The sequence below is a fragment of the Littorina saxatilis genome, linkage group LG11, assembly GCF_037325665.1.
Source record: "Littorina saxatilis isolate snail1 linkage group LG11, US_GU_Lsax_2.0, whole genome shotgun sequence".
Taxonomy (NCBI): Eukaryota; Metazoa; Mollusca; class Gastropoda; order Littorinimorpha; family Littorinidae; genus Littorina; species Littorina saxatilis.
The window spans coordinates 43,528,767-43,544,793 of NC_090255.1; the positions used below are offsets into that span (position 1 = coordinate 43,528,767).

Here is a 16,027-nt window from a genome sequence, read left to right on the forward strand (position 1 = left end):
TCAAGCTACACTGATATATGAATCATAGTGAATGGTAAAGTGTTCAAATAACGATGTTTGTTATGTTTAAGCATTGTTTTAATTCTCATTTCGCTAAAACTAAACAGTGTATTAAGAATTTAATTATTGTAAATTAAAGGGGCAGAAAACAACTTTGTTTTAAAAAATTCTTTGATGCATAGGAACCACTTTAGTGAAACCGCACATCGATAGCGCTGTTATTTGGCTGGAAATAACATTTAACTTTGTAGTAGAAGTAGAATGACGTCATATTTTTTTATTTTAAAACGGCCGTAACTCGCTTCAAATTTGACCAATATGCATGCGTTTTTGTTTTTTTTGCTTTCGGCGTTTTGAACTGGCGTGCATGTGATAAGAAAAAGAATGGAACGAAAAATCCAAAACAATTTTTTCAAAAAAATAATCAAAATCTTTTCTTTTTTTAAAATATATTTTTTGTTACATTTACCTAGAGTAAAGAGTAAAGAGTAAGCAATCTCTTTTTGGCCCGAAATCATGAAACGATAGCAACCTGTTGACTGCCCCTTTAATTAAACAATAAAAACAAATACAACAATTAATGTTGTTTCAACACACGCACACACACATAACATTCATTCATAATAACGCTCACATTGTCATGTCATGCTAAAAGTAAGAGATAGAAACAACAACGTCAGCTAATGAGAGCGTCGTTTTCACCGCCTTTCACACTTTCTCTATTTGTGAGTAAAGGGTTCAAATCAGTGTAGCTTGAACGCCATTCAACAATCTTGCTCACTCGGTGCACATTGTATACAATGTGCAACTTTATGGTCTTGCTCATTGTATACAATGGGCAAAACTTGTTGCTCATTGTATACAATGAGCATGATATGCTGCTCATTGTACATAATGCGCAAATTGTACAGAATGGATACGACATATACAAGTGTTATCTGATAGTTACCTTATTGCTTCATGTGTCATTAACGGTGTCACTGGTTGTCTGAGGGATGCATTGACTAAGATCTCATATATGCTAGATCATATGTCAAAAAACTACTCAAATTACCTGCCCTCGAAAGGGTGGTAACCAAGCTAAAGAGCTTTTGGTATGCGTTCCGGTGGAAGGTTACCCTCATTTTGTTTAGTTCGAGAGATCTATGATAGCTGACATTTTGGTTGAAACGTCATGGAATGTATCTTTAAGCTCTTATAAGGAAAGTTTGTCTTGTCACAAACCATGCAAAAGCACATTCCTACCTCCCAATGTAAGACTTTCTTTAATCTGAGTATCTTCCATTTAATAGTACGGCAATTAGACAAGAAAAGTCACACTCTGCATAGCGACACAACTCGATGCAAGTCACACATTGCATAATAACTCTCTGCAATTTAACCTCACAATCTGCATGGAGATAAATACCCTGGCATTTAGTGTTAAAATTTTGTTTGAATTCAGCAGTTTGTTCAGCTCTATGTGTTTAAAAGTTTACCTTCATCATTTTGACATTCTCGTACTCAAATCACATCTCAGACAATGTTGTAGACTCCATTGATAGACGATGTGGTGCATGGGAGAACTGCAATCTGAAGAAAAGATTAAGAAAGAATACACAGAGGAAGAATAGTCACAACAACATTAGCAGCACCAACAGTCTATATGATTTTACTCAAAGAACATTTAAACATAAAATAAAGATCAGTGTCATTTCAGTGATCTAATGAGTTTGGGGAGATGGGAAGGGTGGGGGCTGTAGAAGGGTAGTTTGGGAACTGAGGGAAGTACGGGTGGGGATAAGCTGGCTATGTACACAGTTTGAAACTAATCAGCATGGTCATCTATAGATGTAGTGACTGGTGCAATATTTAACGAATTTAAAAGGACGACTCTGAAATGTATCATGTGAACCAACTTCTCAATAAACCAAATGAAGACCAGTTTAAAAAGTTACCTGTTTCATTTTGGAATGCTTTTGGTCCCATCACATCTCTGATGTACACTCCATAGACGCACTGTAGTAATAAAAAACAAGAAGGGCAAAGCCCATACGACTCACATGCTTGACCTTGACATGGTCAAATAACTAAACCTAGCAATGACATCATACACTAAGAACTGCTTTACACATTTTTCCTACCAAAATACATGTGACCTTGACCCAAGGTCAAGGTCATCCAAGGTCTAGCAACACAAAGCTGTTAATTCAAGACATAGGAAGTACAATGGTGCTTATTGGCTCTTTCTACCATGAGATATGGTCACTTTTAGTGGTTCACTACCTTATTTTGGTCACATTTCATAAGGGTCAAAGTGACCTTGACCTTGATCATATGTGACCAAATGTGTCTCATGATGAAAGCATAACATGTGCCCCACATGATTTTTAAGTTTGAAACAGTTATCTTCCATAGTTCAGGGTCAAGGTCACTTCAAAATATGTATACAATCCAACTTTGAAGAGCTCCTGTGACCTTGACCTTGAAGCAAGGTAAACCAAACTGGTATCAAAAGATGGGGCTTACTTTGCCCTATATATCATATATAGGTGAGGTATTGAATCTCAAAAACTTCAGAGAAAATGGGAAAAATGTAAAAAAATAGCTGTTTTTAGGCAACATTTATGCCCCCTGCGACCTTGACCTTGAAGCAAGGTCAAGATGCTATGTATGTTTTTTGGGGCCTTGTCATCATACACCATCTTGCCAAATTTGGTACTGATAGACTGAATAGTGTCCAAGAAATATCCAACGTTAAAGTTTTCCGGACGGACGTCCGGACGGACGACTCGGGTGAGTACATAGACTCACTTTTGCTTCGCATGTGAGTCAAAAACTGTTTAAGGAGTAAAAAGATTATGCAGGGAGGAAGAACAGTAAGAACAACAGAATCAGCAGCAACATTCACTAATCTTACTCCACATAACACATAACACTGAATCTCAGTGAAGAGTTAGTGATACTATTTATTTGCATGTATGATACAGGTACAAATGTGATAATTGTAGGCTTATACTAGTGATTACTGTGTGTGATACATGAAATGTGATATGAATGCCGTTTTTATATGTTATACTCTTACTTTCTCCCAAGCGCAAGACAAATTCTTCTATGAAAATTGAAGCCAATAAAATTTGAGTTGAGTTGAGTTGAGTTGAGTTGATCCAAATATGTTAATTAAACAGAGAGGCATAGAGAGATTGAGAAGGAGACAACAGCTATGTGCATTATATGTGCATGTGCGTGTGTGTTTGTGCGTGTGTGTGTGTATGTGTGTGTGTGAGGGAAAATTTAGTCATTGAAAACTAAACACTTTCTACTCTTCAATATCAACAGTCATAGGCATAAGATTAAGAGCCACTGGGAAAGTTGGACATGAACATGTATATGTTGCAGGTGAGGAGGGGGGGGGGGTGGTGGTGGCTGGAGGGTCTTTGTTGTTTGTAGATTATAACTTGGCACAAATTCCTGTTGTGCAGTGTGAAACACTGTAATGTATAAGCAGAAATGACTGTGAAATAACTTTCTTCTGTCATATCAGTATGATTATTTGCAAAGTTACCTGGATCATTGTGGCATCCTCTTGATCCTATCACGACTCAGACTTTAGTAGACGTGCCTGTAGAGGGAAGGGATGGGGGAAGGGGGTGGGGGGTGGGCATAGAGAGTGTCGGTGTAATATGAAGGAGGGAGGGGAGAACCATTGGTAAAATTTAAAATAAAACTCTTATAATATCAACAGTTCTGAAACTATTTGAGCACGAGTTCCCCATTACCACACAAAGGTGCAGATAGCAACAGATGTTACACCGAGAGTGGGGGGGGGGGGGGGGGGGGGACTTTTAGAGGGTTGGTTGTTGGACTGTAGTATCTGAATAGCAGTGCTATGGAGTGAGGGTGGTGCTGGGGCGGAGTATGTATCGTACGAAACTTGAATTGGATATATTAATAAGCATGATCACTCAGACTAGAGCTAAAAACGGTGTTAATCTTCACAGACATTACATAATATGAATTCACAAGCATGTACCTTTTGTTTTGCCCTTGAGTTTGGTAGAAGGCAATATTGAGTGTCGAACACAAGTTGCATTGATCACTGACACTGCGTCACCCTGCGGTCAATCTCCTCTGATCTGCAGATTGCACCAGCACAAACCTAAACAATGTTATGATCGCAAAAAGCCTGCATAGCCAATGGATCTAAGAACACAAACACTCGATGGATCTAATTAGAGAGTCTGCAAACGAGTCATTTTACGTTGGAAATTCAATGACAATCTGTCAGTCAATGAAGCAGATAGATCTGTCCCTGCGATTGTTTTTGCAAGCAGATAAATGTTTGAACTTCACTTATCCCCTTATCATTCAACAAATTGATATCTTGCATGATGAATTTTGTGCCGAGGAGCTGAACAAACAATCAAAATCAAGCAAGTGGTAGATATCTACATTCAGAAGACGGAAACTTCAGTCGCAAAAACAAACTGACGAGAAAGAACCTAGCTTAATTACTGCTGTATTGATTTCGGCCAAACCAACGCATTTGCATGCCGAAGTCAATCCTCCTTTGATTCCAATCATTGTACATGATCTTAATGCAAAAACATAGGCTATATATACGAAAACGAGCTGATCGAAATGAGTAACATCGCACCTGCATTGAGTGACTGTACTGCGAAAGCGAAGGTCGTCTGCGACTGGAGATTTCGAAGTTGAACAGCAGCGTTTCTTCACACTCAGCTGTTGGCTTCCTCGGAAAAGTGAAAAGCGTGACTTGAAATCTAGCGGAAACCACATTTTATCTTTCCGTTTCGGCATTCTTGTGTAAAATCCATGAAAAAGTTCTTTCGAAAAAGGCGGCCGTCGTTATTTGGGATGCCACCTAGTGTCACACTACTATTTCCGGAGAAAGTGATGAGTGCGCTGATTGGCTGCACCGCTGCACCGGAGCCAAAAAATAGAAACGTGTCCTATTCCTTGCTCCGCACCGCACACACAACTTTCTCCACTCCTGCAACGGAAGTAGCGTCATCTCTCCGCCTGGTGCAGCCTACTCCACCCTTGCTCCGCTTGCTCCACCTGTGTGTGAGCCCCGCTTTTTAAGCGGGGCTCACACACAGGCGGAGCAAGCGGAGCAGGCTGCTCCGATCCTGCTCCGCTCTCCACCTGCCCTCTCACACACAAGCTCCGGTTCCGGAGCAGGCTGCTCCGATCCTGCTCCGGTAGGGGATTCCCCTATGATATGACGTAGTTTCTCCACTCGCGCAGTCTGATGGGAAATATTTTTACACGTGGATAAGAAGTGGCGGGAAAAAAACACCGTGATGTTTACCAAAGGAGACAAAAGTCTTGTCTTTTATCGCAATTACTGAACATATTTCTAAATGGACTCTGTATAAGTCAGTGTGTGTGCGTGTGTGCCAGTGCGTTTTAGAGCTTTTCAGACACAAACTATGTGAGTGTGGGGGTCGGGTGAAGAGAGAGGTGGACTAACAACTGTTGGGACATGTTTTAAGTTTTGGTTCTTTTTTGTTTTATCGAGTTATATCCGAAGCTTCAAAGATGTTGAATGTGTATAGTTACACTAGCTTCCATGGAATCCATTCTTTTTTTTTTTTAGATCTACTACTAACAATCTCTCTTGCAGACGGTTAGACTGTTGCTTTATGTTACGCGCAATATGGCTTTGATTTAGATTTAGTTTTTTTCATTTTGTGTGTGGTTTGATTTAGCTTCACTCTACTCAGAAGAAATGTTTTAAACATTATTAACAAAATATTACTTTATGGATGTTTGCAAATAGAAACGTACGTGTGTCAACAGCGCAACAAGTTTCTAAAGAGGACGATATAGAACGCTCATGGCCGGACCGTATCAGGTTGGGGGGGGCCCCCAATTGTGTTCGGGGTTCATTAGTTGAGGGCGCTAGGGAGGTCTGGACGTTTTGAAATGTAGATGAGAATATGTGGAATCTAGCTGGCGCGTTCTCCGAATATTTGTCATGATTTATTGATTTTTATTTTATTTTCACCCTTGGAGGAGATACATGTTCAGGCCGGGGGGGGGGGGGGGTGACAGGAACCCCCCCTGGATCCGTCCTTGACGCTAGACAAAAAAGTATCTGTGCTGTAGCTTTTTTTATGTTTTATCTCACCCTCATTTTTGAATGTTGTTTTTACACACATACACACACACATACACTTACGCACACGCACAAACACACACACTCACACACACACACACACACACACACACACACACACACACACACACACACACTTTTGATCCCATTCCATGTATTGCGAAGACTTTATTCAGGGTTTTAGCTAGTACTTAAACATCCAATTTCAAAGCACAAGTCTGAGCTGAGAATAGATATGCATAAATGTGTAAAATAATGGTGATTTGTGATCAAAACACTTCACAGGGAAGCTTGTTTATATGTCTTATGTATGTGTCTTCCATCGCCCTGGCAACATCAGAACTCCACACCAGCCTGCAAAAGTATAAACATAAAGGGTGACACAAATGAAACAAATGCAACCCATAAAAATGCTTAATATTTCTTGACCTGTTGACCTAGTTAGTTAATATTTGGCGATTATTAACTATATCTTATGCATGACAAAGGTCAACACAGTGGCGAGTTCACAGGTCAAATGGAGGGGTAATTTGGAACACTTTTGAGTTTTGATCTAGCTGTAATCTTCTTTTTTCAGCACATTTTCCACCAAAAAAAAAGGACTAAAACATTACGTCTCCAATGAGTTAACAAGATCGTAAGATTTTGTTGATCTTGTCCGAGTGGATTTTCTGTATACAAGTGTTATCTGATAGTTACCTTATTGCTTCATGTGTCATTAACGGTGTAACTGGTTGTCTGAGGGATGCATTGACTAAGATCTCATATATGCTAGATGTCGAAAAACTACTCAAATTACCTGCCCTCCAAAGGGTGGTAACCAAGCTAAAAAAAAGACGCCATAGGAAATTAAGTAGCGTGGAAGGATGGGAGGGTATAAACTATGAGAATTGGGTAAGTATATTAATTATACGAAAATTTATTATTGAAATTTTCATTTAAATTACAGAGTTTATACCCTCCAAAACTAACACTCTTAAATTCTTTAATGCTTAAATCGGGTTAATTAGTGTACGGCTCCATATAAAACCCGAAACGGTTGAGTTTATCCCCGAATTCGGATCCTTTTTGGAAAGAGCCCAAAAGACAGACCATTTCACCTACAACATTGTAACTTTTGGTATTGGTCATACCTAAGCTGAAATTAATGTACAGCAAATATACAGTGCAAAATGCCGTTAACGGTCTTGCAGGCAACTCAGTTAGCTATCCTGCCTATGCAACTGACTCACGAAGTCTCGCACACAGATAAACAAATGAGGGAAGGGGCCTGTGTCGTCTTCAACCAATAAACACACACACACCTAAAGTGTGGATGGTTACCTAAGAGGCGGCACTGGGTGTAGTGCCTTTCTAGTGCACTTGCACTACAACAGCACTGGGTGCAGTACTCGCTCCGGCATCGAAGAATTTTGCACTAAAAAATGCACAAAATTTGACCTATTTCGTCGCCTATAGAGGACGGAAAGAATGTCATTTTGAACATTGTTATGACATTCTTTCCGTCAAAAAAGTCAATTTAACGGTGTTAAATGAAGCGACCATCCACACAATTAGGTTGCCATCCAGAGTTTAGGTTGCCATCCACGTGTGGATGGTTGCCTTATGGTGATTTAGGCAACCAAACCTGTGGAAACGGGGGTACACACACACACACACACACACACACACACACACACACACGCGCACTAAAGATGAATATTGCATATGCATAATGCAGAAGAAGACAACTTAATCTGATAATCTATAGATGTAGTGACTGGAGCAATATTTAACGAATTTAAAAGGACGACTCTGAAATGTATCATGTGAACCAACTTCTCAATAAACAAAATGAAGACCAGTTTAAAAAGTTACCTGTTTCATTTTGGAATGTTTTTGGTCCCATCACATCTCTGATGTACACTCCATAGACGCACTGTAGTAATAAAAAAAAACTGTTTAAGGAGAAAAAAGATTATGCAGGGAGGAAGAACAGTGAGAACAACAGAATCAGCAGCAACATTCACTAATCTTACTCCACATAACACATAACACTGAATCTCAGTGAAGAGTTAGTGATCCAAATATTTTAATTAAACAGAGAGACACAGAGAGATTGAGAAGGAGACAACAGCTGTGCATGTGCGTGTGTGTTTGTGTGTGTGTGTGTGTGTGAGGGGAAATTTAGTCATTGAAAACTAAACACTTTCTACTCTTCAATATCAACAGTCATAGACATAAGATTAAGAGCCACTGGGAAAGTTGGACATGAACATGTATATGTTGCAGGTGAGGAGGGGGGGGGGGGGGGGCTGGAGGGTCTTTGTTGTTTGTAGATTATAACTTTAATAGCACAAATTCCTGTTTTGTAACACTGTTATGTATAAGTAGAAATGACTGTGGAATAACTTTCTTCTGTTATATCAGTATGATTATTTGCAAAGTTACCCGGATCATTGTGGCATCCTCTTAATCCTATCACGTCTGAGACTTTAGTAGACGTGCCTGTAGAGGGAAGGGATGGGGGAAGGGGGTGGAGGGTGGGCATAGAGAGTGTCGGTGTAATATGAAGGAGGGAGGGGAGAACCATTGGTAAATAAAACTCTTATAATATCAACAGTTCTGAAACTATTTGAGCACGAGTTTCCCATTACCACACAAAGGTGCAGATAGCAACAGATGTTACACTGAGAGTGGGGGGGGGGGGGGGGGGACTTTTAGAGGGTTAGTTGTTGGACTGTAGTATCTGAATAGCAGTGCTATGGGGTGAGGGTGGTGCTGGGGCGGAGTATGTATCGTATGTAACTTGAATTGGATATTAATAAGCATGATCATTCAGACTAGAGCTAAAGACGGTGTTAATCTTCACAGACATTACATAATATGAATTAACAAGCACGTACCTTTTGTTTTGCCCTTGAGTTTGGTAGAAGGCAATATTGAGTGTCGAACACAAGTTGCATTGATCACTGACACTGCGTCACCCTGCGGTCAATCTCCTCTGATCTGCAGATTGCACCTGCACAAACCCAAACAATGTTATGATCGCAAAAAGCCTGCATAGCCAATGGATCTAAGAACACAAACACTCGATGGATCTAATTAGAGAGTCTGCAAACGAGTCATTTTACGTTGGAAATTCAATGACAATCTGTCAGTCAATGAAGCAGATAGATCTGTCCCTGCGATTGTTTTTTGCAAGCAGATACATGTTTGAACTTCACTTATCCCGTTATCATTCAACAAATTGATATCTTGCATGATGAATTTTGTGCCGAAGAGCTGAACAAACAATCAAAATCAAGCAAGTGGTACATTCAGAAGACAAACTTCAGTCGCAAAAACCAACTGACGAGAAAGAACCTAGCTTAATTACTGCTGTATTGATTTCGGCCAAACCAACGCATTTGCAAACCGAAGTCATTCCTCCTTTGATTCCAATCATTGTACATGATCTTAATGCAAAAATATATACGAAAACAAGCTGATCGAAATGAGTAACATTGCACCTGCATTGAGTCGATTGACTGTACTGCAAAAGCGAAGGTCGTCTGCGACTGGAGATTTCGAAGTTGAACAGCAGCGTTTCTTCACACTCAGCTGTTGGCTTCCTCGGAAAAGTGAAAAGCGTGACTTGAAATCTAGCGGAAACCACATTCTATCTTTCCGTTTCGGTATTCTTGTGTAAAATCCATGAAAAAGTTCTTTCGAAAAAGGCGGCCGTCGTTATTTGGGATGCCACCTAGTGTCACACTACTATTTCCGGAGAAAGTGATGAGTGCGCTGATTGGCTGCACCGCTGCACCGGAGCCAAAAAATAGAAACGTGTCCTATTCCTTGCTCCGCACCGCACACACCACTTTCTCCACTCCTGCAACGGAAGTAGCGTCATCTCTCCGCCTGGTGCAGCCTACTCCACCCTTGCTCCGCTTGCTCCACCTGTGTGTGAGCCCCGCTTCAAGCGGGGCTCACACACAGGCGGAGCAAGCGGAGCAGGCTGCTCCGATCCTGCTCCGCTCTCCACCTGCCCTCTCACACACAAGCTCCGGTTCCGGAGCAGGCTGCTCCGATCCTGCTCCGGTAGGGGATTCCCCTATGATATGACGTAGTTTCTCCACTCGCGCAGTCTGATGGGAAATATTTTTACACGTGGATAAGAAGTGGCGGGAAAAAAAACACCGTGATGTTTACCAAAGGAGACAAAAGTCTTGTCTTTTATCGCAATTACTGAACATATTTCTAAATGGACTCTGTATAAGTCAGTGTGTGTGCGTGTGTGCCAGTGCGTTTTAGAGCTTTTCAGACACAAACTATGTGAGTGTGGGGGTCGGGTGAAGAGAGAGGTGGACTAACAACTGTTGGGACATGTTTTAAGTTTTGGTTCTTTTTTGTTTTATCGAGTTATATCCGAAGCTTCAAAGATGTTGAATGTGTATAGTTACACTAGCTTCCATGGAATCCATTCTTTTTTTTTTAGATCTACTACTAACAATCTCTCTTGCAGACGGTTAGACTGTTGCTTTATGTTACGCGCAATATGGCTTTGATTTAGATTTAGTTTTTTTCATTTTGTGTGTAGTTTGATTTAGCTTCACTCTACTCAGAAGAAATGTTTTAAACATGATTAACAAAATATTACTTTATGGATGTTTGCAAATAGAAACGTACGTGTGTCAACAGCGCAACAAGTTTCTAAAGAGGACGATATAGAACGCTCATGGCCGGACCGTATCAGGTTGGGGGTGGCCCCCAATTGTGTTCGGGGTTCATTAGTTGAGGGCGCTAGGGAGGTCTGGACGTTTTGAAATGTAGATGAGAATATGTGGAATCTAGCTGGCGCGTTCTCCGAATATTTGTCATGATTTATTGATTTTTATTTTATTTTCACCCTTGGAGGAGATACATGTTCAGGCCGGGGGGGGGGGGGGGGTGACAGGAACCCCCCCTGGATCCGTCCTTGACGCTAGACAAATCACTTTTGCTTCGCATGTGAGTCAAAAAGTATCTGTGCTGTAGCTTTTTTTATGTTTTATCTCACTCTCATTTTTGAATGTTGTTTTCACACACACACACACACACACACACACACACACACACACACACACACACACTCACACACACACACACACACACACACACACACACACACACTTTTGATCCCATTCCATGTATTGCGAAGACTTTATTCAGGGTTTTAGCTAGTACTTAAACATCCAATTTCAAAGCACAAGTCTGAGCTGAGAATAGATATGCATAAATGTGTAAAATAATGGTGATTTGTGATCAAAACACTTCACAGGGAAGCTTGTTTATATGTCTTATGTATGTGTCTTCCATCGCCCTGGCAACATCAGAACTCCACACCAGCCTGCAAAAGTATAAACATAAAAGGTGACACAAATGAAACAAATGCAGCCCATAAAAATGCTTAATACTTCTTGACCTGTTGACCTAGTTAGTTAATATTTGGCGATTATTAACTATATCTTATGCATGACAAAGGTCAACACAGTGGCGAGTTCACAGGTCAAATGGAGGGGTAATTTGGAACACTTTTGAGTTTTGATCTAGCTGTAATCTTCTTTTTTCAGCACATTTTCAACCAAAAAAAAAGGACTAAAACATTACGTCTCCAATGAGTTAACAAGATCGTAAGATTTTGTTGATCTTGTCCGAGTGGATTTTCTGTATACAAGTGTTATCTGATAGTTACCTTATTGCTTCATGTGTCATTAACGGTGTAACTGGTTGTCTGAGGGATGCATTGACTAAGATCTCATATATGCTAGATGTCGAAAAACTACTCAAATTACCTGCCCTCGAAAGGGTGGTAACCAAGCTAAAAAAAAGACGCCATAGGAAATTAAGTAGCGTGGAAGGATGGGAGGGTATAAACTATGAGAATTGGGTAAGTATATTAATTATACGAAAATTTATTATTGAAATTTTCATTTAAATTACATAGTTTATACCCTCCAAAACTAACACTCTTAAATTCTTTAATGCTTAAATCGGGTTAATTAGTGTACGGCTCCATATAAAACCCGAAACGGTTGAGTTTATCCCCGAATTCGGATCCTTTTTGGAAAGAGCCCAAAAGACAGACCATTTCACCTACAACATTGTAACTTTTGGTATTGGTCATACCTAAGCTGAAATTAATGTACAGCAAATATACAGTGCAAAATGCCGTTAACGGTCTTGCAGGCAACTCAGTTAGCTATCCTGCCTATGCAACTGACTCACGAAGTCTCGCACACAGATAAACAAATGAGGGAAGGGGCCTGTGTCGTCTTCAACCAATAAACACACACACACACACACACACACACACACACACACACACACACGCGCGCACTAAAGATGAATATTGCATATATATGCATAATGCAGAAGAAGACAACTTAATCTGATAATCTATAGATGTAGTGACTGGTGCAATATTTAACGAATTTAAAAGGACGACTCTGAAATGTATCATGTGAACCAACTTCTCAATAAACAAAATGAAGACCAGTTTAAAAAGTTACCTGTTTCATTTTGGAATGTTTTTGGTCCCATCACATCTCTGATGTACACTCCATAGACGCACTGTAGTAATAAAAAAAAACTGTTTAAGGAGAAAAAAGATTATGCAGGGAGGAAGAACAGTAAGAACAACAGAATCAGCAGCAACATTCACTAATCTTACTCCACATAACACATAACACTGAATCTCAGTGAAGAGTTAGTGATCCAAATATTTTAATTAAACAGAGAGACACAGAGAGATTGAGAAGGAGACAACAGCTGTGCATGTGCGTGTGTGTTTGTGTGTGTGTGTGTGTGAGGGGAAATTTAGTCATTGAAAACTAAACACTTTCTACTCTTCAATATCAAGTCATAGACATAAGATTAAGAGCCACTGGGAAAGTTGGACATGAACATGTATATGTTGCAGGTGAGGAGGGGGGGGGGGGGGGCTGGAGGGTCTTTGTTGTTTGTAGATTATAACTTTAATAGCACAAATTCCTGTTTTGTAACACTGTTATGTATAAGTAGAAATGACTGTGGAATAACTTTCTTCTGTTATATCAGTATGATTATTTGCAAAGTTACCCGGATCATTGTGGCATCCTCTTAATCCTATCACGTCTGAGACTTTAGTAGACGTGCCTGTAGAGGGAAGGGATGGGGGAAGGGGGTGGAGGGTGGGCATAGAGAGTGTCGGTGTAATATGAAGGAGGGAGGGGAGAACCATTGGTAAATAAAACTCTTATAATATCAACAGTTCTGAAACTATTTGAGCACGAGTTTCCCATTACCACACAAAGGTGCAGATAGCAACAGATGTTACACTGAGAGTGGGGGGGGGGGACTTTTAGAGGGTTAGTTGTTGGACTGTAGTATCTGAATAGCAGTGCTATGGGGTGAGGGTGGTGCTGGGGCGGAGTATGTATCGTATGTAACTTGAATTGGATATTAATAAGCATGATCACTCAGACTAGAGCTAAAGACGGTGTTAATCTTCACAGACATTACATAATATGAATTAACAAGCACGTACCTTTTGTTTTGCCCTTGAGTTTGGTAGAAGGCAATATTGAGTGTCGAACACAAGTTGCATTGATCACTGACACTGCGTCACCCTGCGGTCAATCTCCTCTGATCTGCAGATTGCACCTGCACAAACCCAAACAATGTTATGATCGCAAAAAGCCTGCATAGCTAATGGATCTAAGAACACAAACACTCGATGGATCTAATTAGAGAGTCTGCAAACGAGTCATTTTACGTTGGAAATTCAATGACAATGAATCTGTCAGTCAATGAAGCAGATAGATCTGTCCCTGCGATTGTTTTTTGCAAGCAGATACATGTTTGAACTTCACTTATCCCGTTATCATTCAACAAATTGATATCTTGCATGATGAATTTTGTGCCGAAGAGCTGAACAAACAATCAAAATCAAGCAAGTGGTACATTCAGAAGACAAACTTCAGTCGCAAAAAACAAACTGACGAGAAAGAACCTAGCTTAATTACTGCTGTATTGATTTCGGCCAAACCAACGCATTTGCATACTGAAGTCATTCCTCCTTTGATTCCAATCATTGTACATGATCTTAATGCAAAAATATATACGAAAACAAGCTGATCGAAATGAGTAACATTGCACCTGCATTGAGTCGATTGACTGTACTGCAAAAGCGAAGGTCGTCTGCGACTGGAGATTTCGAAGTTGAACAGCAGCGTTTCTTCACACTCAGCTGTTGGCTTCCTCGGAAAAGTGAAAAGCGTGACTTGAAATCTAGCGGAAACCACATTGTATCTTTCCGTTTCGGTATTCTTGTGTAAAATCCATGAAAAAGTTCTTTCGAAAAAGGCGGCCGTCGTTATTTGGGATGCCACCTAGTGTCACACTACTATTTCCGGAGAAAGTGATGAGTGCGCTGATTGGCTGCACCGCTGCACCGGAGCCAAAAAATAGAAACGTGTCCTATTCCTTGCTCCGCACCGCACACACAACTTTCTCCACTCCTGCAACGGAAGTAGCGTCATCTCTCCGCCTGGTGCAGCCTACTCCACCCTTGCTCCGCTTGCTCCACCTGTGTGTGAGCCCCGCTTAAACCAAACTCATTTGACTATTCTTTGAATACGATTTTCACAAAAACGTGTCTTGGTATTCTTTACAGCCACTCGAAACAAAAAACGAAAAGCCCGGTACAGAGGGAGGACGGGTCTACCTACGTGGAGGGACATTGCCTTCACTGTCTCATGCCCTTTAGAGACTTCAAAACCGGGGGCGATGACGTCAAAGAGTGTCGTCATCATCCTGGCTACGTCACAAGTTAGTATGATGTCATACTGGTTGTGTGTGTGTGTGTGTGTGTGTGTGTGTGTGTGTGTGTGTGTGTGTGTGTGTGTGTGTGTGTGTAACGATTCTGTTTACAGCATAGGGTTGTTATGGTAATAACCCTAATCCTAACACCCCATTTATCTTTTAATCTCTTTCACAAAAATTTCGACATATTCCAGAAGATCAGTGGACATGTTGCCAACAGAAGTGTGACTCCGGACATCCTTCCCACAAGGAGCATGCGCAGAAAGGGTGAGTTGCAGTCCGTTTCCGGTTCTGCTTTTTGCGGTCTCTAGACTGCAAACTGATACAGACAGCTAGGCAGAGATGATACAGAAAATGAGACACACACATACACATTTCTCGTTCTGTGTGTCTGTCTGTGTGCCTGTCTGTGTGCCTGTCTGTGTGTCTGTCTGTGTGCCTGTCTGTGTGTCTGTCTGTGTGTCTGTCTGTGTGCCTGTCTGTGTCTTTTTGTCAAAGTCTTTTGTCTCTCTGTCTCTGTATCTAAGTCTCTCATTATCTATTTGTCTATGTCTGCCTGTGTGTGTGTGTGTGTGTGTGTGTGTGTGTGTGTGTGTGTGTGTGCCAGTGTGTGTGTGTGTGTGTGTGTTTGTGTGTGTGTGTGTGTCTGTGTGTGTGTGTGTCTCTCAGTCTCTGTGCCTCACCCCTACTCCTCTCTCTCTCTCTCTCTCTCTCTCTCTCTCTCTCTCTCTCTCTCTCTCTCTCTCACTCTCTTTCCGAGCTTGCTATTTTGTGAAGGCGACTCGGCGTTCATACGCTCATTCGCCAGTGACTTCTCGTTTCAGATGCACGGTGTCGCGGCACAGCTGGCGCCCCCACAAAAAAGCGGCCCGGGGGAAGCGTGTCGCCATGAACGGTATTTCAGACAACGTCCTTCAACATCGCCCGGCACGACGCGCCTTGAAGATGATGTCATTAGCCTATTGACCTATACAGGGGAAACCCCCTGACCCTTTGTTCAGAATTTCCGTTCTGAATGTGTATCAGTTTTCTAAATGTTAGGAGCCCCTCCCTTTTAGAACCCTTTTTGTTTATTTAAAATAAAAGAAGACATTTTAT

The 16,027-nt window shown here is 41.0% G+C and overlaps 1 protein-coding gene and 3 long non-coding RNA genes across 8 annotated transcripts in view; 1 reads left to right on the forward strand and 3 right to left on the reverse strand.

Annotated features, from left to right (window-relative positions):
• LOC138980539 (uncharacterized) overlaps positions 1 to 5,066 on the reverse strand; it is a 5,794-nt gene extending 728 nt beyond the window's left edge. The window contains exons 1-4 of one of the 2 annotated variants that reach the window (XR_011460372.1): positions 4,637 to 5,066; positions 4,013 to 4,115; positions 1,938 to 1,998; positions 1,479 to 1,572 (exon numbers count right to left, since the gene is read on the reverse strand). This is a non-coding gene — a long non-coding RNA (uncharacterized lncRNA). Of the gene's footprint in view, positions 1 to 1,478; positions 1,573 to 1,937; positions 1,999 to 4,012; positions 4,370 to 4,636 lie in introns of those variants that run through there. The other variant, XR_011460371.1, reaches the window with a different exon arrangement.
• LOC138980921 (uncharacterized) overlaps positions 1 to 16,027 on the forward strand; it is a 47,870-nt gene extending 31,843 nt beyond the window's left edge. The window contains exons 5-7 of the mRNA XM_070353781.1: positions 14,780 to 14,935; positions 15,124 to 15,196; positions 15,754 to 16,027. Coding sequence (XP_070209882.1) covers positions 14,780 to 14,935; positions 15,124 to 15,196; positions 15,754 to 15,895 — 371 coding nt within the window. The 3' untranslated portion in view covers positions 15,896 to 16,027. The remainder of the gene's footprint in view (positions 1 to 14,779; positions 14,936 to 15,123; positions 15,197 to 15,753) is intronic.
• Positions 6,278 to 9,996, reverse strand: LOC138980540 (uncharacterized). 3 transcript variants are annotated; one of them, XR_011460374.1, is made up of 4 exons: positions 9,616 to 9,996; positions 9,010 to 9,125; positions 7,982 to 8,042; positions 6,278 to 6,478 (listed from the first exon to the last, which is right to left on the reverse strand). It is a non-coding gene; the product is annotated as an uncharacterized lncRNA (long non-coding RNA). The 3 variants fall into 3 exon arrangements; XR_011460375.1 differs by lacking the exon at positions 9,616 to 9,996 and adding an exon at positions 9,522 to 9,556; XR_011460373.1 differs by lacking the exon at positions 9,616 to 9,996 and having other exon boundaries at positions 9,010 to 9,373.
• LOC138980541 (uncharacterized) lies at positions 11,274 to 14,713 on the reverse strand. 2 transcript variants are annotated; one of them, XR_011460376.1, is made up of 4 exons: positions 14,264 to 14,713; positions 13,653 to 13,768; positions 12,637 to 12,697; positions 11,274 to 11,474 (listed from the first exon to the last, which is right to left on the reverse strand). It is a non-coding gene; the product is annotated as an uncharacterized lncRNA (long non-coding RNA). The 2 variants fall into 2 exon arrangements; XR_011460377.1 differs by lacking the exon at positions 14,264 to 14,713 and adding an exon at positions 14,131 to 14,150.